Source organism: Monodelphis domestica, chromosome 1, assembly GCF_027887165.1.
Source record: "Monodelphis domestica isolate mMonDom1 chromosome 1, mMonDom1.pri, whole genome shotgun sequence".
NCBI classification, from domain to species: Eukaryota; Metazoa; Chordata; class Mammalia; order Didelphimorphia; family Didelphidae; genus Monodelphis; species Monodelphis domestica.
In genome coordinates, this window is record NC_077227.1 from 42,636,516 (window position 1) to 42,664,059 (window position 27,544).

Sequence of the window (27,544 nt, forward strand, 5' to 3'; positions counted from 1 at the left end):
CAGCCTCTGACCCTCACCTGACACCCAGCTCTTACCTGTGGCTCCGAGTAGCTGCTAGTATGCAGCAGCGGCCACACCCAGGGCAAAGGCTTCGACAGGCCAGCTAAACCTTGTGAGGGTAGCCATCGGGTCGTGGACCCCTGGTGAACTAAGGCTTTGCTCACCCAGCATGTGAAGACTGCTTCGGCGGAACAGGCGGAAGAAACCAATAAGAAGGTTCAATGGCTGAGATGGCAATGCAGGGAAGCACTGTGGAGTGCTCAGGGTGTGTTGGAGCACAAAGGACAACACGGCCATCCAATGCAGCTGAGGAAGTCTCCAGGTGTAATGATTTTTCGTGCCACTGGACCCAAGAGAGTGGGACTGTCTCTGTGCATCGACTTTTCCACTTAAATCTCCTTCACGCACAAGTGTCCTTGTGCACACTCATCTATACACCTTAGATGAAAACGCACAAAGACAATTGTCATCCTTGGTTACCGAGAGACTACTACTACATAGTAGGTGCTTAAAAATAAATAATAAACATTCTTTCTCCCTTCCCTTCCCTTCCCTTCCCTTCCCTTCCCTTCCCTTCCCTTCCCTTCCCTTCCCTTCCCTTCCCTTCCCTTCCCTTCCCTTCCCTTCCCTTCCCTTCCCTTCCCTTCCCTTCCCTTCCCTTCCCTTCCCTTCCCTTCCCTTCCCTTCCCTTCCCTTCCCTTCCCTTCCCTTCCCTTCCCTTCCCTTCCCTTCCCTTCCCTTCCCTTCCCTTCCCTTCCCTTCCCTTCCCTTCTCCTCTCACAAACACCTGCCGACCACCCTGCCTGCTGTTAGGAGTAGGTATTAATTCCACAATTTTATTCCCTATTTGTTCACCAGAGAACCACTCATCAAGAACCATTTATCTTCCCTTTTGGAAGCTGAAGGAGGAATCCCAACCTGTCTGAACTGACAGGACTTTCAGAGGGATATCTATACAGGATGCTGCTATGATGTCTCCAGCAAGGGGCCACACAACCTTTTATTGAAGCCCTCTAGTTGAGGATCAGCTTCCTCCTGGGGCAATTGTCTAAGAAATGTGTCCTTACATTGCCTCTAACTGTCTTTCTTACCACTTCTTCTTAGTTCTTCCTTCTAGACTTGAACAAACAAGGTCCAGTTCCTGTTCTAGAGGATAGTCAGACCTTCAAATATCTGGGACAGCTCTTACATCATATACTCTTCTCCAGGCATTGCTGCCCTAAGAGACAATCTGGGCCAGCCTGGGGCAGCCCTTGCAGAGCAGATACTGCCTCCTATAGGTAGAGAAAGCCAACAATGATCATGGCTGCTGGCAGCCACTGACCATGACCTTCACTGCCCATATGGCTTTCATATAGGGCAGCCTGATAGCAGACGGCATGGAGCCAACCCCTCCAAGTGAAAGGAATCCAGCCTGGGGCCAGCTTGACACTGGTTCCCATTTACACCACTGGGGTCTTGGCAGCCAGCCAGCTGCATTTAAAGTGCTGCAGACAGGAGGCCTGTCAAGTCCAACTCAGGAATGATTTGTCAAGTCAGCTCAGCTTAAGATGGGGGCAGCCCTGTCTCCTGGGCAGAGGTAGATCAAGTTCAGAGGCAAAGGGACATCTTATCTTTCCCTGGATCACTGCGCTACATGGGAAAGAAGCATCTTAGACCAAAGAGAAGCCTGAATTTAACCCCCACCCCCTTGAAATCAGGCCAGATTATTCCCCTCCTCCATCACTCTGTGAGTCACTGTTTCTAGTCAAAGAAAGCAAACAAGTTGGTTTTTCCTGAGTCTGACCACAAACCATCTCTTTCTCTCCCCAAGCATTTCCTTCTGCTTTACTAAGATTCTCTGAGCTATAGCTCTGCTTTTGGACATTTCAATTGGAGCTGCAAAGGGCACAAAGAGAACCTGGGATTTTGCTCCAGAAACTCACATCTGTGGGAATATCTTTGGCTCCACAGATGTGAAAATAGTGACCTTTTCTCACTACTGTGGGGTTTGTGCAGTTTGGTGAGGCCATGAAGACATCATGAGAAAGTGACCAGCTCTGCCTTACTCCAACAGGTGCAGAAGACAACAGGTGAGACCAGTCCAGCCAGGGACCTGCTATCTGTCGTATTTTTGTCATCTTATCTGCTATGGAAGGTATTAAATGTGATTGGGCTTTTGCGGGGGACAGGCTCCTTTGAAGTCAGGGACAATGGCATCCAGAGCCCACATGTGGCTCCTGGGAATCAGAGTCCTGTGCAGACAATGCTTTCTTCCTGATCTGAAGAAAACTGGAGTAATCACAGTTTATGATGGTGTCTGGTATTTTCCCTCTGAGGTCAAAAGCTAGTCAAAAGCTAGAGAGGGAGAGAGGGTACCAGATGAGGTGGGAAGACCTACATCATAGTGTAGACAATGGTCAGCCCTACCTTTGAGGACTCTCCAAACCCGCTTGTCCCTGAGTGGATCTTGGTTCTAGACTCAGATCCAATGACAGGCTCTCATACATCCCCAGATATCATATTAAGATAGGTTATTAGGGAGAAAATGAAAAGGGCTGGATTCGATAATCTTGCTAGATGTTTTCTGTTCTAATGGAGTTCTAATGAAGAAAGAACCTTGCAAATCCAAAGATATCATATCAATGAATTATTTACTTCTATTCATATCATTCTAGTTATTATAGATCAGCAAACTATTGGGAGCAATTCCTTGGAAACCTCAACTCTATGAATGATAGGTCAGCTCACAGTAGCAAATATTCCAAGGAGACGAGAGACTGTGGTCCAACAGTGTGGAACTCTTGGAGTTGTGTGGTAAGAGAGGTTATGTGGCTTGAAATATCAGGAATTTTAGAACTGGGAGTAGCTTTGGAGGAGGGCTTCTTCACTTTTTTGATGCTGTAGCCCCTTTGACAGTCCAAGGAAATCTATGACTCCTCAGAATAACTTAAAATTTTTTATAATGGAAAAATGATAAATTTTAGCTAGAGATTAATTAAAATAGTATTTCCCACCCAAATTGACAGCTTCCTACCCCCAACTTTTCTGTTAAAAACACCTATTTTAGAACATCCCAAGATTATAAATTTAGAGCCAAAAAGACCTTAGAGTTCATCAAGTCCAACCCCCTTTCTCATATTTTATATATAAGGAAACTGAGATTAAATACTTTTTGAAGGCCACACAATTAATGTTACAGAGCTGAGATTTGAATCCAGGACATTAGACTCACAATCCAACATTTCTCTTTTACACTGTTCTGCTTGGAGTGAACTTTGTCATTGGTACCCATTAAGGATGGTTTTGGATACCTTTTTAACTCATATGCTATTTTCCTAATTGTACTTCTTTTGCCCTTTCCTCTGTGGGAAATGGAGTAGAAATGACATTGACAAATTCAATATTTTGAGAATTTTGTGGGAAATGGAGTAGAAATGACATTGACAAATTCAATATTTTGTGAATTTTAAAGTTGTTTCTTCTGTGGATCCTGAGGTAAGAAGAAAGGGGGTAGATGTGGAAGAGTGAAAAGTCTTGGATTTGGATTCTGAGGACCTGGTTTCAAATTCCATCCCTTCTACTTCCTACCCTTGAGATCTTGGACAAGTCATTTCTTGGCACTGAGACTCAGTTTCAAAACTTGAAAAATATGGGAGTTGGACAGAGATAATTTCCCAAGTGTTTTCCATCTCTCGACCCATGGTTCTATGATACTGTAAACTAGCCTACATGGACAGATAGCTTGGGAGAAGAGCTTCTTTCTCTCTGTGTCAGAAAGGAATTTTACTGACCAAGTTACTATATCTCTGGGACTACTTCTTCACTGAAATAATGAAGCACTTGGAGTAGTTGGCCTCTAGGGTCCCTTCCAATGCTCATTGTCTGTGACTATGGATTTGTAATGAAGAGTTTGCCTTTATGTATCTGATAAGAGATATATTTCCAAGTTTTCTCAATTGTTGAGTGGGATGGACAAAAAGATCAAGAGGCAGGAATGGAGATGGAAGAGTAATTATAATCAGAGAGGACCAAACTGAATTTCTTTGGGGAATGTTGCTTTTTGAAGACTGTTATCTAGGTTAGGTGGACTCTGAGGTTGAGATGCATAATGGAAAGAGATATGACCTCTTGGACAGAAAGATGTGGCGTCAAGTACTACCTCTGGGCCAACCAAGTTGAATGATGCTGGGCAGGTCCCTAAACCTCTCTCAGTGCCCTCTAACAACTCTGTAAAATGGTGAGTTGCAGAGAAGGGGATGATGTACTTTGGTAGAGAATGTTTCTAACCCTTCACCTGTACTATGACAGATCCAATAAAAAAAAAACAAAACAATCAAGGTTGGTTTGAAATTTCCTCTTTTATTTTCTGGGCTGAATTAGGCAGGTGATAGGTTGGTTCCTCAATAACATCTTGCATCCCTTTCTGGAAATAAAAGCAATGAAGAGAATGAACACTGCTTCTGTAATAAGAGGATGAGTTCTAATCTTGGCTTACTGTGTGATTTTAGATAAATCCCTTCCCCTTTCCAAGCTCTCACACGTATCCCAAGGGAGCTAGAGTTAGGAAGTTTCCTGGCTCTTTGGGGATTCAAGTGGCACTGAAAAGACTTGTCAGAAGGACTGGAGAAGGGATTTCTGGTGCAGGTGTGATCAGGTTAGTTGGCTGTTGAGGACCTGTTTTATTCTGAGAGACAATAGACTGCTCCCCTCACACTGTATTATTGTCTGATCTTCAGAATCTTGCAGATAATTCAATTCAAAATTTACTGAGTGCCTATTAGAAGACGTGGCCCCTGATTCCTAGGAGTTAGACCATGGAGACAAACATTTGAGTTCCAGGATGCAAACCTTCTAGATATCTTCCAGCATCTACCATGCTGACCACAGCCTGGGTGTTTGGAGAACGGTCCACACTGGTCTCTCCACTCCTACCTTTTGTCTGGCATCATGGGGATTTTCCTAGTCTGCTTTAAAGACAAAGCTCACTCTGGCTTCTGTCATTTCCTGGAGGAACACCCTTTGGATTGGTCTGGGCAATTTCTAAGCAGAGAATAATAATTTATTCCTCAAGTTTATATAACATCTAACAAACCTTATTTCATCAATAATTTTATGACTTAGTAAGGAAAGAATTTTTTTTGCTGTTATTGAGGCTGATGGCTTGCTCAGTTTGGGGGAGTTCTCACTTTAGAAATCCCCTCTTCTGATATGGATTGTCAGCTCCTCTGTTATTTAAAGTCTTAGAGCTGGGATTCTTAAGCTTATTTTGTAACATGTACCCATTTGACACATTGGTGAAGACTGTGGGTCCTTTTTTAGAATAATGTTTTTCAGTACATAAAAAATACACTTGATCACAAAACCCCCAATTATATTGAAATCAGTAATGAAAAATGTTTTAGAAAACAAATTCATGGAGCCAAGAACCCTTGACTGAGAGGGTTTCCTGGGCCACTGAGAGATTAAGTGATCACTTGGCTTCCTGCTCCAAAGTTAGCCTTCTAACCATTATGACATATTGCCTCAAGTAAAAATGACATTAGACCCATTTTCCAGATAAGGAAACTGAGGCTCAGAGAGATTTGAATGGCTCAAAAGACCACATAGCTAGTAGGTGACTCCAGAGCCAGTGCATTTTCCAAAATGCCAAGCTACTGCTCAATTCCAATGTGGAACTAGGCCAAAAGGGTTATAAATGTGTGCATATTTTTCCACTAAAAATACTAGTAGGTTTATAGCCAAAAGAGACTTTTACAAACAAAAAATGATTTTTTCATACAAAAATACCAAATCTGTTTGTGATAACAAAGAATTGGACACTGAGAGGCTGTTCATCAATAGAAGAATGATTGAACAAGTTGGGGTATATGATTGTCAATAATGCTACTGTAGTACAAAAAACAAGGAGCTGTCAATATTATAAAATTGATAATATCACCTAAATTAATTAATTAATTTGGTTCCATGCCAAAAATGTGTGTGTGTATGTGTATGTGTGTAAGAGAGACAGAGAGACATAGAGATAGAGAGAGAGACAGAGGAGGGGGGAGAGACAGAGATACAGAGACAGAGAGGGGGAGAGAAAGGGGGGGAGAGAGAGAGAGAGAGAGAGAGAGAGAGAGAGAGAGAGAGAGAGAGAGAGAGAGAGAGAGAGAGAGAGAGAGAGAGAGAGAGAGAGAGAAACAAATAGACAGGCACAGACTTCCAGAACTAAAGAGGGTTGTTACATCCATCTTGACTGACTATTTTAATTTCAAGAGCCAGGCTCTTAATTTTTAATTTCAAGAGCCAGGCTCTTAATGAATTCCTTATGCATAGTTACGTGTCACATTTCAGGAAATGCAGTGACAGCAGAAGAAAGGATTGCTATTTCTCCCCAATTGGCTTTAATGCTAAATTGCAGCATTCTTTCTAATTGTTTTGCAGAATCAAGATGGGGCAAATGATACCAGAGTATGGCAGTGGTACAAGAAAAATTATAACATGTCATGAAATGATTGAAACATCTAATTTTCTTCTGAGATTTTGGAGACTTGTATAACAGTTGCTAATCTTAATTCCATCCCAACTTACCTCTACTCTTCTTCTTTCATTGTACCCAAACCTTTGGGTATATCTTTTTCCTTGGTCCTCAGTCTCTAGTGGAGTGACTGTCATGCAGTAGGTACTTAATGAATGCTTTCTGGTTGATTGATGATCTGAATGATTCTCGTTGATTGATTGAAGGCATGTAGGAGAAATCATGATGTAGCCATGGATTTGAGAAATGGCTTTGAAGTTAGAGGATTTGTGATATTGAGATGTGGTGGAAAGAGGGCTTTATTCAGAGCAACTAGACTTAGAGTCACCAACCCAGAGTTTGAATTCTGACTCTTCTACTTACTTTCTGCCTATGAGACTCAAGACAAGACATTTTACTTCCACTGTGCTTCTGGTTTCTCAGCTAGAGATGAGGAAAGGAAGGGGAAGGAAGAGGAATAGATGGCCTCTGAAGGTAGGAAGGAACTTCATCTCTAACTCTATGATCAATGTTGGGATTGCCTTGTAGCCATGCTTAGAGAAATATGCCTTTTCTCATTCTTTCCCTGCCTTCCCCCATAATAATCAGAATAAGAGTTCATGTTTCTCACCACAATCCTGGGATGTAATAATCATACTAAAATAACTGGCATTTAGATAACACTTTCAGGTTTGTGAATAGTAGTAGTAGAAGTCTCTCGGAAGCCGAGAATGACGATTGTCTTTGTGCATTATCATCTATTGATATACCCTCATGTGGCTTTGGAGTCCAAAGGCTGAGGCGCACAGTTTGTGGCACATGGGGCCTGGGACGCCAGTTGTTATGGGAGGCGCGGCTGTGGCCTGGTGTCGGCGTTCACGCGCAGCAGCAAGATGTCGACGTCGCTCATCTTCAAAGGTGGCGGCGGCATGGTTAATGTGGGTACGCCAGCTGCTTCTGACAGAGGCAGCGAGTTCTAGTTGCTTTGGTGTAATGCCAGCCCACTTCAGGTTTGACTTTAGCTGATCCTTGAATCTTTTCTTTGGTCGGCCTTGTTTCCTGAGTCCAGCTGACAGTTCACCATAGAATACCTGTCTTGGTATTTGCTGTGGGTCCATGCAGATGACATGTCCAGACCATCGTAGCTGGGTTTTGAGGACCATGACTTCGATGCTGGTGGAGTTGGCTCTGTCGAGGACTTCCTGGTTGGTGATACGGTCCTGCCATTGGATCCTCATGATTGACCGGAGGGAACGTTGGTGGAATTGCTCCAGCTGTTTTATGTGCTTCCGGTACAGTGTCCATGTCTCATACAGGAATGAGCTGAGGACCACTGCGTTATACACTTTGAGCTTCGTCACAGTGCTTACACCACTGTGTTGGAGGACTTTGGACAGCAGCCGCCCGAGTGCCTGGCTGGCCTTTTGGATCCTGGCATTAATCTTGTGGTCTAGGGACCCATCGTTGGTGATGGTGCTGCCCAGGTACTTGAAAGTGTTGACGTTAGAAAGCTGCGTGCCATCGATTGTAATGCACGGATGGTTAGTTGGCCTCCCTGGTGCCGGTTGGAACAGCACCTCTGTTTTGCTGAGGCTGATAGTCAAGCCAAACAGTTTTGTTGTGGTAGAGAACCTGTCCACAATGGTTTGGAGATGATTTTCTTGGTGGGCCATGAGAGCACAGTCATCTGCAAAGAGAGCTTCCAGGATGAGTCTCTCTGTTGTCTTTGTTTTTGCAGTCAGGCGGTGAAGGTTGAATAGTGATCCATCCAGACGGTATTTGATGTAGATGCCCAAGTCTAGATCCATCACAGCATGTCGTAATACTTGGGTGAAGAATAAGTTGAATAGTACTGGAGTGAGGACACAGCCTTGTTTCATGCCATTGGAGATGTTGAAGCGATCAGAAGTCTCTCCACCAGATAGGACATCCCCTGTCATGTCAACATGAAAGAGCTGGATCAGTATGATGAATTTTGCTGGGCAACTGAGCTTGCTAAGGATCACCCACAATGAGTCCCTGTTCACTGTGTCGAATGCCTTTGTCAGGTCTATGAAGACAATGTAGAGACTTAGGTTCTGCTCAAGGCATTTTTCCTGCATTTGCCTCACCGTGAAGACCATGTTGATGGTGCTATGATCTGGTCGGAAGCCGCATTGTGATTCAGGCAGGTTCTGCTCTGAGACAGATGACAGGAGTCTGTTGAGTATAACACGGGTGAGGATCTTTCCAGCAGTGGAGAGTAGTGAGATGCCTCTGTAGTTGTCACAGGCTGCTCGTGTGCCTTTGTTCTTGTGTAGGACCACGATAGAGGCATCTCTGTGTTCTGAGGGCATGTCTTCCTCTTCTCATATGCTGATCAGCACTATATGGAATGCCTGGAGCACCTTTCCCTTTAAGGCCTTGTATACCTCGGTTGGGATCCTGTCTTTACCGGTTGCCTTGCCGGCACTCATTTGTTTAATGGCTTTTTGGATTTCCCCTAATGAAGGAGGGATGGCAAGTTGCCCGATGATGTGGTTTTGGGGGATCTGGTCAAGGGCCCTTTGGTCGACTGAGGAGGGTAGGTTGAAGAGCCGGCTGAAGTGTTCTTTCCACCTGTTGCTGATGCCTTTTTTGTCTTTTATGAGAGTGTCACCATCAAAGGATTGCAAGGGGGCGGTGGCAGATTTTAATGGCCCATAGACAGTCTTAAGGGCACTGAAAAATTGTTTGTAGTTTTTCGTGTCAGCAAAGTGCTGGATTTTTTCTACCTTTTTTTCCCACCATCGGTTTTGCATTTTTTTTATCTCACACTGTGCCGTGGCTTGGAGAGACTCGAATCTGTCCTTTTTAGGATCAGAGTTTGGGTTATTTTGCCACTCCATAAAGGCTTTGTTCTTTTTGTTCAATAGGTCTTCAATAGCAGTGTTGTTCTTGTCGAACCAGTCCTGGTGGTTGCGTTGTTTGGGGCCTACGACTGCCTTTGATGTTTCCTTCACTGCATCTCTGAACTGGTTCCATTTCTTGGTTGAGCTTCCAGTGAGTAGTCCCTTGGCAGACAGCTTGTTGTCCAGACAGGACTGGAATGTTTGCAGATAAAATGGATCTTTGAGATGACTCACATTGCAAGATGCGCGAACTGTCTGGGCGCATTTTGGATGGTGAGGCGCAATGCGCATTTGAAGAGTTGCTCTAACCAATTGGTGGTCTGTCCAGCATTCAGCTCCTCTCATGGCTCTGGTGATCTGTACATCCTGGATGTCTCCTACAATGATGTAGTCAATGAGATGCCACTGTTTTGATCGTGGGTGCATTCATGTTGTTTTATATTTGTTTGCCATTCTGAACACAGTGTTTATGATGGTGAGTTCGAACTCTGAGAATTTGCTGCGTAGCAGTAGGCCGTTGTTGTTCATTTTGCCCACGCCGTGTTTGCCGAGCACTCCTTTCCATCTTTCATGGTCCTGGACAATGCAGTTGTTGAAGTCTCCCAGTAGAATCAGCTTGTCATTTGTGGGCACTGAGTGCAGGATGGCACTCAGGTCAGAGTAGAACTGCTCGATGGTCTCCTCTGTGCTGGTCAGTGTTGGGGCATATGCGCTGATGATTGTGGCATACCGGTCTTTGCTGAGAGGCAAACGGATCTTCATGAACCTCTCGCTGATGCCCACAGGCAAGTCTGGCAGCTATTTGAGCAAACTGGTCTTGATGGCCAGGCCAACACCATGGATTTTGTCTTCATTTGTGGCTCTACCTTTCCAGAAGAAGGTGTATCCAGTGGTGGGTTCGCTGAGTGATCCCTCTTCTGGTAAGCGTGTTTCGCTTAGGGCTGCGATGTCAATGTTATATCGCGTCAGTTCTTTACCGATTAGATCTGTTCTTCTCTCAGGTCTTGGGGTATTCTCTCTATCAAGTAATGTTCTGATGTTACATGGTCCTAGTAGGAGTTTCTTTGTATTATGTTTTCTTTGGTTTTGACCGCTTAAAGGGATGACCCACCAGCCGCGGTGTGCTGACCAGGTGTTTGTAGGGCAGGCAATGTTTGGGACACCTTTTCTAGTCCCCTCGCTTGATTAGGGTAAGCAGTGCTGTCCTAGAGAGGGCTGCTCAGTTGCCCAGGATGCTGCCGAACCTCCCTGCTGCCCACAGGGCCGAGCGACCGCTGGTCCGTGGGCCGCCTACGTGCAGGATCGTGACTACAACTGCCAGTGGTCACCTCCACCTGTTGCGTCGCCACTCCCCCATCACCGCAGGTATGGAAGAGGGTGGACGGGGTTAGGATAGATGAGTGTGCACAAAGATACTTGTGCATGAAGGAGATTTAAGTGGAAAAGCCGATGCACAGAGACAGTCCCACTCTCTCGGTATTGGAAGCCTGGGTCCAGTGGCATGAAAAATTGTTACGTCTGGAGACTTCCTCAGCTGCATTGGATGGCCATGTTGTCCTTTGTGCTCCAACACGCCCTAAGCACTCCACAGTGCTTTGCTGCGTTGCCCTCTCAGCTGTTGAACTTTCTTATTGGTTTCTTCCGCCTGTTCCGCCGAAGCAGTCTTCACATGCTGGGTGAGCAAAGCCCTGGTTCACCAGGGATTGACAACCCGATGGCTACCTCACAAGGTTTGGCTGGCCTGTCGAAGCCGTTGCCCGGGGTGTGGCCGCTGCCGCATGCTAGCAGCTACTGGGAGCCACAAGTGAGAGCTGGGAGTCAGGTGGGGGTCAGAGGCTGGAGAGCTGCCCTAGGAGGGCACGACAAGCCCTCCATACCAGAGATACTACTCCTCCCTGAGCACCCCATTCACCCACCCATACTATTTGTGAATAGTATGCTCATTAATGCTCATGTTCGCCTTGCAACAAGTTTGTAATATAGGTACGACAGGAGATTATCTCCTTTTTATAGATGATAAAACTAAAGCTCTGAAAGATTAAGTGATTTTCCAAGATCACAGGCAGGAGCTGAGTCTAGGTCTTGCTCAATGTAAATCCTGTCCTCCATCATCACATTGGGTTATATGACACAAATATTATTGTCCCCATTTTGCAGATTAAACTGGCTAAAACTCAGAGAAGTTATGCTCACAGAGCGAGAAGGAAATGAGTCTGATTCCAGGCTCCAAGTCTAAAGCTCTTTTCAAGGCACCATGCTGCCTCTCTCTCTGTCTTTTGGGAACATACAAATAACTGAAGTCTCCAAACAAACTTTGGCTATACCTCCTCCAAAAGAAGTACAAACAGGAGAGACAGAGTGCCAATCTACAGCATATCGGTGGTCCATGATTCCTGGTTCTCTTAATTCTCCAGGGATGAGTTCCTTCTACATGTTGACTATATATTTGCACACATGACGTGAAATGGGAGCAAGGGCTGTCTGAGATGATTGCCCTGGGCTTACAATCAGGTCAAATCCTAGCCAACTGCATGGGAGAATCAGGCTTGAGACACAACCAGGCTCCCAGAAAGTCACCATTGCTGGGATCAACAGATAGCTTTCTATTCTTTAAACACACACACACACACACACACACACACACACACACACACACACACACACACACAGAGTTTCCCACAATTCATTTTTAAAAAGTATACCAGATCACTAGGATGTTCAAATAACTGATTGCCTTTCTTTTCAATGATTCATTCATTTTGTGAGTTTTTTCTGAATTTAAACATCAAAAAGCATGTTTTATACTTTATAGTAGTATGTAAAAGAGATTTCATATAAAATTGTGAATCTCTATCATACTGATTGCTTTTTTGCTTCAAGTGTATAATAAATTCTACACATGACTCTCAAAACTGCCTTTGTGCTTCCTATTGAATTTCCTTTGGTTTTTTGCTATGCATTAAAAAAAAAAAGTTTCAGTGGCCCTTTTTTGATAGTATTATTGATACTCCTTTCTTATCTAAGGGAATAGCCACCTCTCTCCAACCCTCAATTAACCAAGAGAAAGCAAGTGGAGGAAAACCTATTACAAATAAATAGAGTCAAACAGGACAAATCCGCACATTAACCATGCCCTGAAATGTAAATATCTGTCCATGGTGTCCATCATTTCTCTTTCAGGAGGTGGGGAATGTACTTCATCACAGGTTCACAAGAGACATGATTGTTTATTGTTCTGATCAGAGTTCTTAAGTCTTTCAAAGCTGCTTTACTTTTCAGTGTGGCTATCTTGGTAAAAATTATTCTGCTGTTTCTGTTCACTTCACAGCAATTGTATTACTCAGGAATATGAAAACACATCTTTCATCATTTCTTCTGGTGTAGTTATTCCATTACATCCGTTTACCACAATTTGTTCAGCCATTTTCCCATTGTCTAAGAGACAATCTAAGATTCCCTTTTAGACTCTAGTTCTTTCCCCTCCTTTTATCTCCCTTTTTTAGTCTCCTCTTCAGTATCAGGAATTTTGTTTTGCTTGTGACTATTCTGCCCTTAATTCTGCTTCCTCCCTAATTCCTGCTTGTTTCCCAATTGAGTTTGATGTATTTCAATGGCAAATTCTTGTGTATATGTGTGTGCATTCAATTCTCCACATTCAGATTAAAATAAAGTTTCTCTAATGCCCATCTACTCTGTTCCTTCCTCCATGTACATTCTTATTCATTCTAATTAGGAGTTCTGCCCAATTTTTCCTCTTTTCTACTTACTATCTTCTTCCCTTCCCTTTTTCTTTTTAAAACCCTCTAAATGAAACCAATCCACCCCCTAGGATTGTTACTTTTCATATCTAATTCTCTTTACCCTTTGAAGGTATAATTCTAGAGCCAGATAGATCTTAGGAGTCAGAACTGGGAGGGACCTCAGATATCATCCATCTAGTCAGACCAGCATTACAGATAAGGAATTTGAGACCTTGGAATGGAAGTTCCACTGCTGGGTCGTAGAACATTTGGTTTATAGCCTAATATTCCTGAGGATCACCTATGGTGTGTTTCTGTGTCTTTTTTCATGGGAGAGATAGTCAAGCATGGAGAGAAAGAGGTAGTTTTCTAGTTATTAAACCCTTTCAGCATCAGAGTTAGAGGATTTCTATACCTGGTTTGGCAACAGCCATAATAACTTGTCTTTGCTATTTCTAAAAACTCCAGTTTTTTTTTGGGGGGGGGTTGGAGGAGAGGGAGAGAGAGAGAGAGAGAGAGAGAGAGAGAGAGAGAGAGAGAGAGAGAGAGAGAGAGAGAGAGAGAGAGAGAGAGAGAGAGAGAGAGAGAGAGAGAGAGAGAAAGAGAGAGAGAGAGAGAGAGACAGAGAGACAGAGACAGAGACAGAGACAGAGACAGAGACAGAGAGAGACAGAGAAAGAGAGACACACAGAGAGAGAGAGAGACTTTCCCTCCCCAAAACAGCATTACTCTAACACGTTCTTAACTTAAACCCCATCCAGAAATTTACAAAGACTCCTTTTGACCTTTCCCCCAAAGGTATAGACATTTGCCACTGAATTCCCTTCTTTGTTGTTTGATTTTTTTATTTTAAAAGTTTAGGAACTACTGAGAGCTGAAGAATCTTCTGGAATTCCTAAAGGGACAAGATCAAGGGCCATTGAAACATAATTTTTTTAGGACCAAGACGGACCTCCCTATTTGAACTCTCTAACCCTTTGATAATCAACTCCTGCCATTAAATCTAGACTCCTTAATTTCTGAAGGTAAGTCAATGCTCCATAGTCATACTCTATAGTTTCAAAGTCATATTTATGTGGAATATAATCATACTACATGTAATAATGTATATAGTTAGAATATAATATAATAAAACTTTAAGATACTCAAGTGAATTTGTGGTCTTGGACAAGTTACCAAAAAAAGACATCTCTGAGTCTCAGTTTCCTTGTTGGTAAAATAATGCGATTGGACTTATTGGCCTCAAAGGGTCCTTCCAGCCTAGAACCATAGTCTTATATACAAACTTATGTAAGGACAAGTTGCATAGAATGGACAAATGTGGCAGCATTGAGTTTTATGTGGTTGAAGAGAATATCCACACCACTGTGATCCAAATTCTTTCATAGGATGTAAGTTTTGGGAGAAATGGCGCATTTTCTCCTTTTGTAGACAACCCATCCTCTAGTCTAGCATAATTTATTTCAAAATCTACTTCCCAGTAGGGAAGAATGAATCTTGATAATAAAACTCTAAAGTATTATTCTTTGGAAATTATCATACTGTTGGAGGAGCTCCTGGTTGGGTGCATGTATCCAAGTCTTTTCAACATAGTAAGTTTTTAATAAAGACCAACTGCTTGATTGAGCATGACATTTCTGACCTTTTGGATTACTTTTTGGAATTCCATTCTGGAATGCCCTCACTCCCCTGTCTCCTCCAGGGACAATTAAAGGGGTGCCTGGATTTAAGTCTAAAGTCTCAACACTCATTTAGGCATTTGTGGCTTATCTCAGAGGAAGAGAAGAACATCATCTAGGCTGGAGGTTCTGCAAAGGCTAATTTTAGGTAACATTAGTGTAACAATCTGGATAGGGTGCTGCATTCTGAATCATTCAAAAGGAAATTGCATTCTGCCCTTTTGCCTCAGTCCTTCTTGGGGAATAGTCTGATGTGCCCTAATTGGCAGCTTCCTAGAACAAGGACAGCAATGTTTTCTAACCAGGACCCGTGCTCTCCTCAGTGTCATGAGCTCCAAGGAAGAAACTTACTCTTTCGAAGCAGATGATTCTCTGCTTTCAGCCTTTGAGAACTTCCTGGGACATTGAGAGGTTTGATAAGTTGTTCAGGTCTCTGGGAGAATAGAGCTTTCACTTGGGTCTTTCTGATTCAGAGGTGTGCTCCCTATCCACTACACCATGCTGACTCATGGCAGATAAAATAGTAAGTAATTAACAGCAAAATTGTAGACCATTCAATAAATATCTGCATTGTGTATATCAGATATTCAGACACTTACTCTATCAACATCAGGAATCTAACCTTTGATTTGAAGGGGATCTTCATTTCATTCCTTCATTTTAATATTCTCTCTCTCCTTCTCAGCTTTCTTCTTCTCTCCTCTCCAATCTGATCCTTTGATGATTGCCTTAATTTCCTCTTCATTAGAGCCAACTTGATCCTTTGAGAATAATAATAATAGCTAACATTTATATGGCTCTGTAAAGGTTTCTAACATAAGCCTTACAATGACTTAATTTTATCTTTAAAAAACTGATGAGGTGAGTGATGTTGTTATCCTTATTTTAGAAATGGAGAAACTGAGAGTGAGAGAGCATAAATAACTTGTGCAGGGCCACACAGTAAATGTCTGGAGTGAGTGAACTCAGATATTCCTGTCTTGAGGTCCAGGACTCTATCCATCGTGTCACCGAGCTGCTTCATAGACTTGTTCCATTGCCAGGGTCATTTTTAAATTTTTTCCCATGTGCCAGAACCTTTTAAAGCTTACATTTCACTGAGCAGGCACCCTTCTGCCACACTGAAGCATCAGAGTAGGACTTTGTGAGAAGCAGAGGCATATTCTCATTTTTACCAATGAGGAAACTGAGATGGAGAGAAATTAAGTCATTTCCCTTGACCCCATGGTAAGTATCGGAGGCATGATTTAGACCCAGGATTCTCTTGACCCCAAAGAAAGCATTGGTTCCACTGTATCGCACTGTCTTTGTTCAATTCAATTCAAATCAACAAGCATTTATAAAATGTCTTTTATGTTCAAGGAACCAGGAGGATAAAAAACCAGCCCTTGCCCTCGAGGAGCACATATTCAGAGGTGTATATTCAACACACAATTTAAATAGATAAATGTAATATGATCAGAAATGTTTGTTGGATTGATCTATATCAATCAGATGAAGGTGTATATAAAGTAGATTCTTTCTCTTCCTCAGTCAGCAATGCAAGCGTTTCCACTTTGATGGGAGCAGAGTTTGTCCAACTGAAGTGGGGGTGATAATAATATAGATTGAATATAGAAAGAACCTCTTGGATCATAACTTCCCTAATAACATTTCTCAGAATATTCTTTGATTGCTTGGAGGTTTTAAAAAAATCTTTACCTTTTATCTTAGAATTAATTAATTTAATTAACTTAAAAATTTTAAATTAAATTTTATTTTTAATTTAACTAATTTAAATTAATTGATAAATTGATGATAATAATTAATTGATTGATTGAAATTTATGGTGAATATTGCAGAAGAGCAGCAAACAGTTAGGGAGTATGTGAGGCCGTATTTGAACCTACGACTTCCCATCTCCAGACCTGGCTCTCTATCTACTGCGCCACCAAGCAGCCCCAATTGTCTAGATATTTTAAAGAGATATGGCAGTTAGGTGGTGCAATGGATAGAAAACTGGGACTGGAACCTGGAAGATTCAAGTTCAAATACAGCTTCAGTTACTTACTAGCTGTGTGACTGTGGACAGGTCACTTAACCTCTGTTTGCCTCAATTCCTTCAGCTGTAAAATGGGGATCATAATATCTCACAGAATTGTTGCAAAGATCAAATGAGATAGCAATTGTAAAGCATGAATCACTTTGCCTGTCACTATATAAATGTAAGCTATTATTATTTTAATTATTAGATACATATTTGGACCTGTGGTATAATGGATAGTGAAGGAATTGTGGGAATTGAGTGGACCACATTGATTCCATCTTGCAACTCAATTTTTGTATCTATTTCCATTCCCTTTTTGTTCCATTATGAGTCTAGTCCAATTTCTGCTTGGTGAGAAGAGTTTATGGAAATTGATCCTAGTGTTGTGTGGCTGGGAACCTGCACCTTCTCACCCTGTTGCTTAGAGACCCTTGACTAAGGGCCTAGGTTATTCTGACCAGAAACCCTGTCAGATCCATAGATTGATGGAAAGTTTTCTTGCAATTATATATTTCATATATTTCGCATGATAATACATATATAACCCAGATCAAATCGTCTGCCAGCACTGGAAGGGAGAATGGAAGGGGGGGAGGGAGGGAGGGAGATAAGTTCTATCATATAACTTATAAAAACTTGTGTAGAAATTTATTACATGTGTTTACATTTTATACAATTTTTATTTATATATTTATTGTTTATATAATATATAGACAATTTATGTTTATTTAATTTTATATATTATATTTATATATAACACATATAATATTTATGTATAGAATATATTTATACATAATAAAACTGTAAATTGAAAAAAGAAAAAAACAATTATTTATTTAAAGCAATTCATTTGTCTTATCTGAAAACTGGTCCCATACTGGCCAATCGGGTACTATTTCGTCATTCTTTTCATTGAATATGGATATTTAGAGGGGAAGTGGGACCCCTTTTTATGATTTCAGGGAATTGCATGTTTATTCTCCACCTCCCAACTCAGAAAGTCCCTAATCTTTCTTCCAATTATAAATCAGATTATCTAGTTATACATCTTGTTTTGTATTGTGATTGTTGTTATCAATTAATGCACAAAAATCTGTCTCCCCCTTCATTTGGGGTTCATTGCCAAGCTGAAGAGCCCTGTCCCAAATTGTTATGCAATTACAAAGCATTGCTTAATAAATTGATACACTTGGAAGCTCAAAACTTTCCTCTATCATCTCAAATTCCATCCATCACAATAGAGTGCTCTTCTCAAAGCTAGGAAGGACTGATTTCAGATCCTGCCATTGACACATTCTGATTATATGCCCTTGAGAAAATCACTTAAATTCTCAATGACCCTTGCTGGTGCTGATTTGCCTTCGGAAAGAGTCTTTCCTCTGTTAGGAATTCCAATGAAATCACGAATCTTATGCAAAAACAAATACATTTATTTCTGCAATTCATTCCCACCCTAGTAGAATATTTTTTGGATTTCTGGTCCTTAACTAGAATGTTAGTTCCTTGGTTCCAGGGTTGATCATTCCCTCTTCAGAAGGAGTATGTTCTTTGTATTTTTAGTATCTAACACTGTACCTGGTCTTTAATAGGTGTTTAATCAAAACATTGAATTAAATTGGAGGCAGTAGTATGAATTAAATAACTCTTTGATGTCTCTTTCAGGTCCATGGTAGCCTTCCTCAAAAATTAGCTTGGGGAGTACCTGTTGTCTCTGGTAATAGATGCCACTTGGAAGGATCCAAAGAGATGGATTCAACTGAAAAACCAGACAAGGAAAAGTTACAAGAAAATGAATTTCCTACAATCCTCCCTCTGAAAAACAATGAAGCATACCACCTTTTTGTGAGCTATAGCAGCTTGGACTCCTCCTGGGCCCACAAGTTCATTGAAAAACTAGAGGCTGATTACTCAGATCTGAAGATCTGCTACCATGAGAGAGACTTTCTTCCAGGGAAAAACATAATTGAGAACATGGTTGATTGCATTCAGCAGAGTCAAAAGATGCTATTAATCCTTAGCCAAGACTTTGTCCAGAGCAGATGGTGTTTGTTGGAGGCCAATCTCTCTGTTTTTCGTTTCTGTATGGAGAGAAAACCTGTTATCCCCATTATGCTAAAACCCTGCCAGATTCCACTTCATTTGAATCATTTGACATATCTAGATGTCAGTGATATCTCCTTCTATGAAAAGTTCATCAAGGCTCTCTGCACACCCAACCATCTCATGAAACATTCCACACTTGTCCCATACCAATTCTCCTCAATCTACAATGGGAAGACCCTGATGGTCTTGCCCTGTATCAATAAAGACAACCTTCCATCATGGAAATTGGGAACCTTCAGCACTTCTAATATCCCTGATCCCTTGAGAATGGTCATAGATGATCCAGAAATTTATAGAAGAGCCATTAGCAAACTGAATGAGGTCTCTTCTCCCAAATACTGTTTTCGATATTTGTGTTGCAGGATCACATTATGCATTCTCCTCTCATGCATTAGCATAGTCATTTCTTTCTTTGCTCTGGTGGCTTTCTTCGCATTTTCTCAGGTGTCTTTCCCACTATCTTCAAAACAATTGTTTCATTACCTCTTAGTACATGGCCCTATACTACTTATAAGTATGAGTATAATAGCCTTAGTGGTGAATATAATGTGTTGGGGCAGAAGATGGACAAAAGAGAAATTACAAGAGTTGAACCTAAAAGTAGGAGAAGCCAACCTCATTCTAGCCAATCATTCCGTGATGATTGGCTGTGAAACTATAAACAAACTCTCTTTTGTATATTTTTCACTTAAAGACTGTAAAAAAGTTTTCCTGGAAACCTTTCCTAATGAAAACCCTTCTGCCGAGGAGATGTTCCAAAATGCAATAATACGCTATTCTTCCAGTTATGCCTGCTGTGTTGCAAATAAACATTTTCCCATCCTTGAAGAAGTAGTAGAGGAAGGTCACATGAGTGATGGCATATGTTTCTGCCAATATGTCTCTATACAGGTGAAAAAAAATAGATGGCTAGGTCCTGGGATAGGGATAGCTTAGTGCTATTCAATAACTGGAAATAGAATTAAAGATTCCTCACCTTTTATTGAGATGACAGTGAAGTGATAAACGATTCCTCTTTTTCTGTGTGTGTAATTATTTTTAAAAATTTTAAACCCTTGCTTTCTGTCTTAGTGTTAATTCTAAGACAGACAAGGGGCAAGGACTATGTAATCAGGGTTAAGTGACTTTCCCAGAGTCATATGACTATGGAATATCTGGGACCAGATTTTTTTTAAAAAGATATTAATTTTCCCAATCCTATGTAATAGTAATTTTCAACTTCCATTTTCTGAAATTACAAGATCCAAATTGTCTCTTTTTATCCTTCCTGTCCAATTTGTCCTTCCTTTCCTGCCCCCCTCCTGAAGATGGCAAATAATTTGATTGGTGTTATATGTGTATTATCATGCAAAAGAGGTAGTCATTTTTGTGAGAGAATACTCATTAAACCAAAACCCATAAATAAATTAATGTGAAAAATAGTCTGCTTTGATTTGTATTTCAACTCCAATAGGCTATGCTCCCACTCACTCTAGTGAGCCAGATGGTCTCTACCTAACTTTCATGATGTCTTCTGCAGGAAAATTTCCTCACTCTGTCACCTTGTTGGTTCTGTCCCTCTAGCATCATTCCAAGTTTGCTTGCAAAAGATTCGGTATGCTTTCCCTGCCTCTACTCTGCCATCTTGACTCCACCTCCTTTGTTCAGATTTTTAAAAATAACCTTTACATTCCATCTTAGAATCTATATAGTGTGTTAGTTCCAAGGCAAAAAAGTCATAATGATTAGGTAATGGGGATTAAATGATTTACCCAGTTTCATATAGCTAGGAAGTTTCTGAGGTCAGATTCGAACCCAGGTCATCCTGGCTCCAGTGCTGGCAATCTATATACATTACTATCTAATTTCCTAAGGGAGGGTAGGATTTCTTTTTATACTTTCCATTTATCATGCCATTTGTCTAAAACTTTCCATTAATAAAAATGTGTTACTTGAATTCCCAAAGAAGTCAAAGTAATGGAATACTTCTCCCTGAAAGACATTTGCATAGGCTATCTTGTAATACTGGAATGTGCTCCCTTTCCTTACTTCTACCTCTTAGGCTTCCTGGCTTCCTTCAATACTTAGTTTCTGGGCAGAGATTTTCATGAGAAATATTTCCTGATCTTCTTAATCACTTCTGCTCTCTCCCTCTTCCCATTCTACTCCTCTCCTGCAAGTAGAATTTAATCTCCTGGAGGGTAAGGACTTTTTCTTTCTTTGGCTTAGCCTTATAATCTCCTATTGTATATAAGATGTACTTAATAGATATCATTGGGATTATTCTATCATAAGAAGGAAGAAAACAAGTATTTATTAAGCATCCTCACTATGTACTAGGCATGATATTAAGTGCTTTACAGATATGATTTCACTTGGTCATCATAACAACTTTAGGAGGTAGGTGCTATTATTATTATTATTATACCCATTTTATAGTTGAAGAAATTGAAGTATAAAGAAGTTAAATGACTTGCCCAGGATCATACCAGCTAGTACATTTCTGAAGCCAAATTTAAACTCGCTTTCCTGTTTCAAAGCCTTGTACTCTGTCTACAATATTACCTACATACTTCTCATAAGACCTCACAAGTCCAACCCTTAGTTGAGCAGGAATCTCCTCTAATATATTACTCATGCAGAATCATCTAATTCTTGAAGACCTCCAGAGAATAAGAACCTCAGTTCCAGAGACAAGATAGTGAATTATGGGTAGTCACCCAGCTGAACTGTCCCAATATTCCCCTACAAATAACTTTAAAATGATGCCTCAAATCAAATTTGAAAAAGCAGACCCAACAAAAGGTTAGAATGAGACATTTTTCCAATCTAGGAGATTGGAAGGGGAAGTCTAGGTCACCTTGGTAAATGCCTGACTGGAGCTCAAAAACAGGGCAGTGATACTAGTGACCCTAGTAGCAGTAGTTTCAGGAGCTCCCAGCTCAGAGATGGTAAGGGAGCTAGACACCTGGTCAGAGAAAGATTACAGAAGACTCTCTGTTAGCACTGGACATATCTGACATTGATTGGCATTGAAAACTTCCAGACTTCCAGAACTAGCCTTGACAACAGTAGTGTGGAAAAAAAACCTTCCACTCTGCATGCTGAGAACAGAGCCAAACTTTAAAATAAAGTAAAAAATCAAGAAATAAGGTAGAAAAATGAACAAATAATGAAAATTTGACAATAGAAATCTATATTGGTGACAGGGAAAATCAAGATGCAAAACAAAGTCAAAACAGCTATAAGCAAAGCCTCAAAGTGAATTAGACACAAGCCTAACAAGAATTCCTGGAAGAGTTATAAAAAAGATTTTCAAAATCAAATAATAGTAGTAGAAGAAAAATTGTATAAATAAATGAGAACAAAGGAAGAGAATAATGAAAAGATAATGGCTTGGTAAAAGTGGCACAAACATTTTGAGGAAAATAAAATCTTAAAAATAGAATTGGACAGATGGAAAAAGAGGTACAGAAGTTCACTGAAGAAAATAATTTCCTAAAATTTAGAACTAAACAAATGGAAGCTAATGATTCCATAGAATATCAAGAAACAATGAAACAAAATAAGAAGAATTCAAAAATAGAAAAAAATGTAAAAAAAAAATCTCACTGGAAAAACTTGACCCCAAAAAATAGATTGTTGAAAGATAATTTAAGAATTTTTCAATAGGGAGCAGCTAAGTGGTTCAGTGAATAGAGTGCCATGTCTGCAGATGGGAGGTCATCAATTCAAATCTGGCCCAAGATATTTCCTAACTGTGTGACCCTGGACAAGTCATTTAACCTCAATTGCTTAGTCTTTAGGCAAGGTTGGTTTTTTTTATTATTGAATTCCCCAAAAGTCACAATAATAAAAAAAGAGCTTAGGCCTTGTATTTCAAGAAATTATCAATGAAAACTGCCTTGATACCCTAGAACTAGAGAGTATAATAAAAATGGAAAGAATTCATTGATTTTTCTCCTGAAAGAAAAGAAATATTATATCCAAATTCCAGAGCTCCCAAGTAAAGGGGAAATACTTCAGTCAGAAAGAAACAATTGAAATGTCAAAAAGCCAAAGTCAAAATAACATAAGATTTAATACTATTATATTAAAGGACTGGGGGACTTTGAATATGATATTCTAGAAGGCAAAGGAGTTAGCCAACAATCACCTTCTCAGCAAAATAATATAATTCTTGAAAGGAATAAATAGGTATTCAGTGAAATAGAGAACTTCAAAGCATTCCTGATGAAAAGACTAGAGCTAAAGAGAAAATTTGATTTTCAAATATAAGATTCAAGAAACATATAAAGGTAAATATGAAAAAGAAATCACAAGGAATTCAATAGGGCTAAACTCTTTACATTCCTACATGGGAAGATGGTACTTTAACTCCTAAGAACTCTATAAATATTACAGCAGTTAGAAGGTGTATAAATAGACAGAGGGAATGGATGTGAGTTGACTATGATGAGGTGATATCTAAAGAAAACAAAATTAAGGGAGGAGAAAGAGGGGTGTACTAGGAAGAGGGGGAAGGGAAACATGGAATGAGGTAAATTATCTTACATAAAAGAAATGTGAAAGAGCTTTTACAGTGGAGAGGAAAATGCAGTGGTGGTGGTGATTATTGCTTGAACATTACTCTCATCTGAATTGACTCAAAGAGGGAATAATATACACACTGACTTGGGTATAGAAATCCATTTTACCTTATTGGGATGTAGTAAGGGAAGGGGATGAAAGAAGGGATAGGACTGACAGAAAGGAGGGTAGGATGGAGGAAGTGGTGGTCAGAAGCAAAATACTTTTGAGTAGGGAAGAATATAAACAGGAGGGAAATATACAGATAGTAATTATAACTGAAATTTTTTTAGCAAATTTCTCTGATAAAGGCCTTTTTATCTAATATCTAAAGAGCAGAGTAAAATTTGTAAGAATCCAGATCATCCCAGTTGATAAATCATCAAAGGAAATGTACAAGTAGTTTTCAGATGAGGAAATCAAAGGTATTTATAGCAATATGAAAAATATGCTAAGGCACTATTGATTAGAGAAATGCAAATTAGAACTCTAAGCTACCATTTCATACCTATTAGTCTGGCTAATATGACAAAAAAGGAAAATGACAAATGTTGGAAAATTGGGACACTAAGCACTGTTGTGGAGTTTTGAACTGATCCAACTATTCTGGAGAGCAATGTGGAACTATGCCCAAAGGGTTATACATATGTGCATATCTTTGCACTAAAAATACTACTAAAAGAGATTTTTAAAAAAGGAAAATGACCTATTCATTCAAATATATGTATATCTAATCTGTTTGTGATAGCAAAGAATTGGGCACTGAGAGGGTGTCCATCAATAGAAGAATGATTGAACGAGTTGGGGTAGGTGATTGTGAGTGATGTGAGTACAAAAAACAATGAGCAGTCAATGTAAAAATGATAATATCACCTAAATTAATTAATTAATTTAGTTCCATACCAAACTGCCAAGTGATTATTGTAAAGAACTGGAAAAAATAAAAATAAAATTCATCTTGAGGGGTAAAAAAGATACAAAATTCAGAAAATTAATGAGAAAAGTGAGAAGGAAAAGGACCTATTAGATCTCAAACTATAATACAAAGTCTTAATCATTGAAACAATTTGGTACTGTGTATGAAATAGAAAGGTTAATTAGTGAGATACAATGCATAGATGCAAATAAACATAGTAATCTAGAGTTTGGTAAATCCAAATATTTCCACTCTATGGAAAGAGCTCAGAACTCATTATTCAACAAAAACTATTGGGGAAACTGAAAAGCAGTCTGGCAGAAACTAGGTATAGATCAACATCTCACACCATGTTTCAAAAAGAGCTACAAATGATTACATAACTTAGACAAAGGGTGATGTCAGAAGCAAATTAGAGGAGTGTATGAGAAATTATCTGTCAGATATATAGATAGGGAAAGAATTCATGGCTATACAAGAGGTAGAGAGATTCACAGGAGGTAAAGTGGATAATTTCAGTTACACCAAATTCAAAAGTTTTTACACAAATAACCCAATACAGCTAAAATGAGAAGAGAAGCAGGAAATTGAAGTCTTTAAGTCTTTAGTGTTTCTCTGTCAAAGATCTAATTTGTAAGATTTAGAGGAAATTAAATCAAATTTATAAGAATAAGGTTCATTTCCCAGTTGATAAATGGCCAAAAGATATAAATAAGCAGTTTTGAGAGGAAGAAATTCAACATATAGAGAAATGTAAATTAAAACAATGCTGAGACACCACCTCATACTCATCAGGCTAGAAAAGTTAACAGAAAAGAAAAGTAACAAATGTTGTAGTGGTTATGGGAAGACAATTGATTTACTATTGGTGGAACTATGAACTGGTTCAACCATTCTGGAAAGCAATTTGGAACTATGATCTAAAAGCTATTAAACTGTACATATTGTGATCAAGAGATACTGCGATTAAGTCTATACTCTGAAGAGATCAACAAAAGAAGGAAATGGTCCATGTGTATAAAAATATTTACTGTAGCTCTTTTTATGAAGTAGTAAATTGGAACTGAGGAGGTCCTTACCAATTGGGGAGTGACTGAACAAATTATGGTTTATATATGTGATGAAATACTACTCTGATATAAAAAATTGAAGACAGGGCTAGTTTCAAAGAAACCTGGGATGATTTGTATTAATTGATACAAAGGGAAGTGAGCAAAATTAGGAGAACAAGTTATACAATAACAACATTATGATAAAGAAAACTCACCTTAAAATATTGAGGACCTCTAATCAATACAATGACCAACCACATTTCCAGAGGACTTGTGATCAAATATGTTATTCATTTCCACTTAGAGAGGTAATGGATTCTTGGTACAGACTGAAATATATTGTTTTATTTGATATTAATAATACAGGAATGTATTTTCTTGGATTATACATATTTGTAATGGGTTTTGTTTTTCTTGGTTTGTCAATGAGTGAGGCAGGAAGAGGTGGAAGGGAAATTGAGAACTAAAAAAAAATAAAATTGATTTTTCTTTAAAAGTGAGATATTCGTTTCCCTATTTCTTTCCTCCCTCTATCCCCCTATCAACCTTCAAGTTGGTCAGTGGAAGGAGGTAGGGTTTCATAGAACTTGTTACCAGGGGCTTATAATGAACATAGGCTTTAGAGCTTGAAGGAGTCATCAAATTCCTTCATTTTACAATTAGATAGACTAAGGACAACAAGCTTAAATGTCTTGTTCAAGATCTTTCAGTTGGTAAGTAGAAAGACCAGGATCTGAACACAGCTTCTTTGACTCCATATTCAGTTGTTGACTCTATACCCACATAGTATCTCCCAACTGTGTTCCTCAACATCTAGCCATGCCACTAAGAACAGATCAAAGTGAGATGACCAGACCTATAGACATGTGGATGAAGGATTCCTTTCTTAAAAAGTGATTTGAGGTCACAAGAATTTCTGCACTTACTTCTTTGGCATAAACTCCTGGAAAGCCAGGGGAACTTGCCTAGTTTTATCAAAACCAGTTGAAAAAACATATTTGGGGAAAGAAAAACACGCAAGCAAAGATAGAATGAACAAGTTTCACACTTATAATAAATGGTATAAAAACATTTCTCTCAAATAAATTTGGAAGGAGTGGTTATGGCAGAGGTGATCCTAGGTTACAATGAGACTTCTTGGGGTAGGGAAAGAGAAACAAGACCAAATTGAGATGGGAAGGCCTTACTAGATCAGGAAAGAAGAAAGTGTAACATTTGGTTATTTCTCATTGTAACTAACTTTTTGGAGGGCAGGGAGGAAACCAGGTATTATGTTGCTGTAAGGGCTGTCAGTGCTCTTAATTTCCACTTCATTAGACAGTGCTATACTTGTCTCATCCTGGTTGTGTTTTCATATCTGACTTAGGCTTGATACAGTATTTAAAAAAGCTACTCATCAGACCACTTCAATTAAATTAAATAATTATTTATTAAGCACCTACCATGTCACAAGTATGGTGCTAAGTGCTAAGGATGCAAAACCACTATTAGAAGAAGGGTCCATAGTCTTTAGCAGTCGGCCAAAGGGGGATCCATGACATACGAAAAAAGGTTAAGAACTTTTGACTTAGTGACAATTTAGTCCTATCATTTTACAGATGATGAAATTGATTCCTAGAGAGGTAGTCACACAAATTATGTGATGGAATTTTAATTAGTCAGCTGACTCATGATTTTACCCATCATCATCGCTTTCTGAGATCTTTAAAAAATTCTTACCTTAAAGTGAGCAGAATCACTTACACAGTAATGACAACATTCTAAAGATTTTGATGGACTTTAGAACTCTGACTGACACAGCGACCCACCAGGATTCCAGAGAACTGTGATGAATTCTACAGTCCACCAGATGAGAAAGAGAGGTAATAGATTCAAGCTACTAAATAAGACATACTTTTTGGACATAGGCAATGTGGGAAATTGTTTTGCTTGACTGCATATTTGTTACAAAAGAGTTTTGTTTCTCCCTGTTTCAAGTTGTAGGTAGTGAGAGGGGAAGAAAACAGATATTTTTATTTTGATGGGTAAAAAAGAGGAAGAGAAACTTCTGTTTGTGTTTTAAAAAAAATGGAGGTATCTTGCTTATTTAAAGAGAAAGGTTACTAATGGGAAAAAGAGCAGACATTTGG

At 39.7% G+C, this 27,544-nt stretch overlaps 1 protein-coding gene across 3 annotated transcripts; it reads left to right on the forward strand.

The window, feature by feature from the left end:
- Positions 1 to 1,642: 1,642 nt before the first annotated feature.
- Positions 1,643 to 25,915, forward strand: LOC103098388 (uncharacterized). Of its 3 annotated transcripts, none has more exons than XM_007478084.3 (3): positions 1,643 to 2,137; positions 13,948 to 14,116; positions 18,459 to 25,915. In XM_007478084.3, exon 3 carries the CDS (start codon positions 18,543 to 18,545, stop codon positions 19,833 to 19,835), a length of 1,293 nt encoding a protein of 430 aa, XP_007478146.2. In that variant the 5' UTR covers positions 1,643 to 2,137; positions 13,948 to 14,116; positions 18,459 to 18,542; the 3' UTR covers positions 19,836 to 25,915. The 3 variants fall into 3 exon arrangements, with proteins under 3 accessions (XP_007478146.2, XP_007478147.2, XP_007478148.2); XM_007478085.3 differs by having other exon boundaries at positions 13,953 to 14,116; XM_007478086.3 differs by having other exon boundaries at positions 1,643 to 2,072; positions 13,953 to 14,116.
- Positions 25,916 to 27,544: the final 1,629 nt, after the last annotated feature.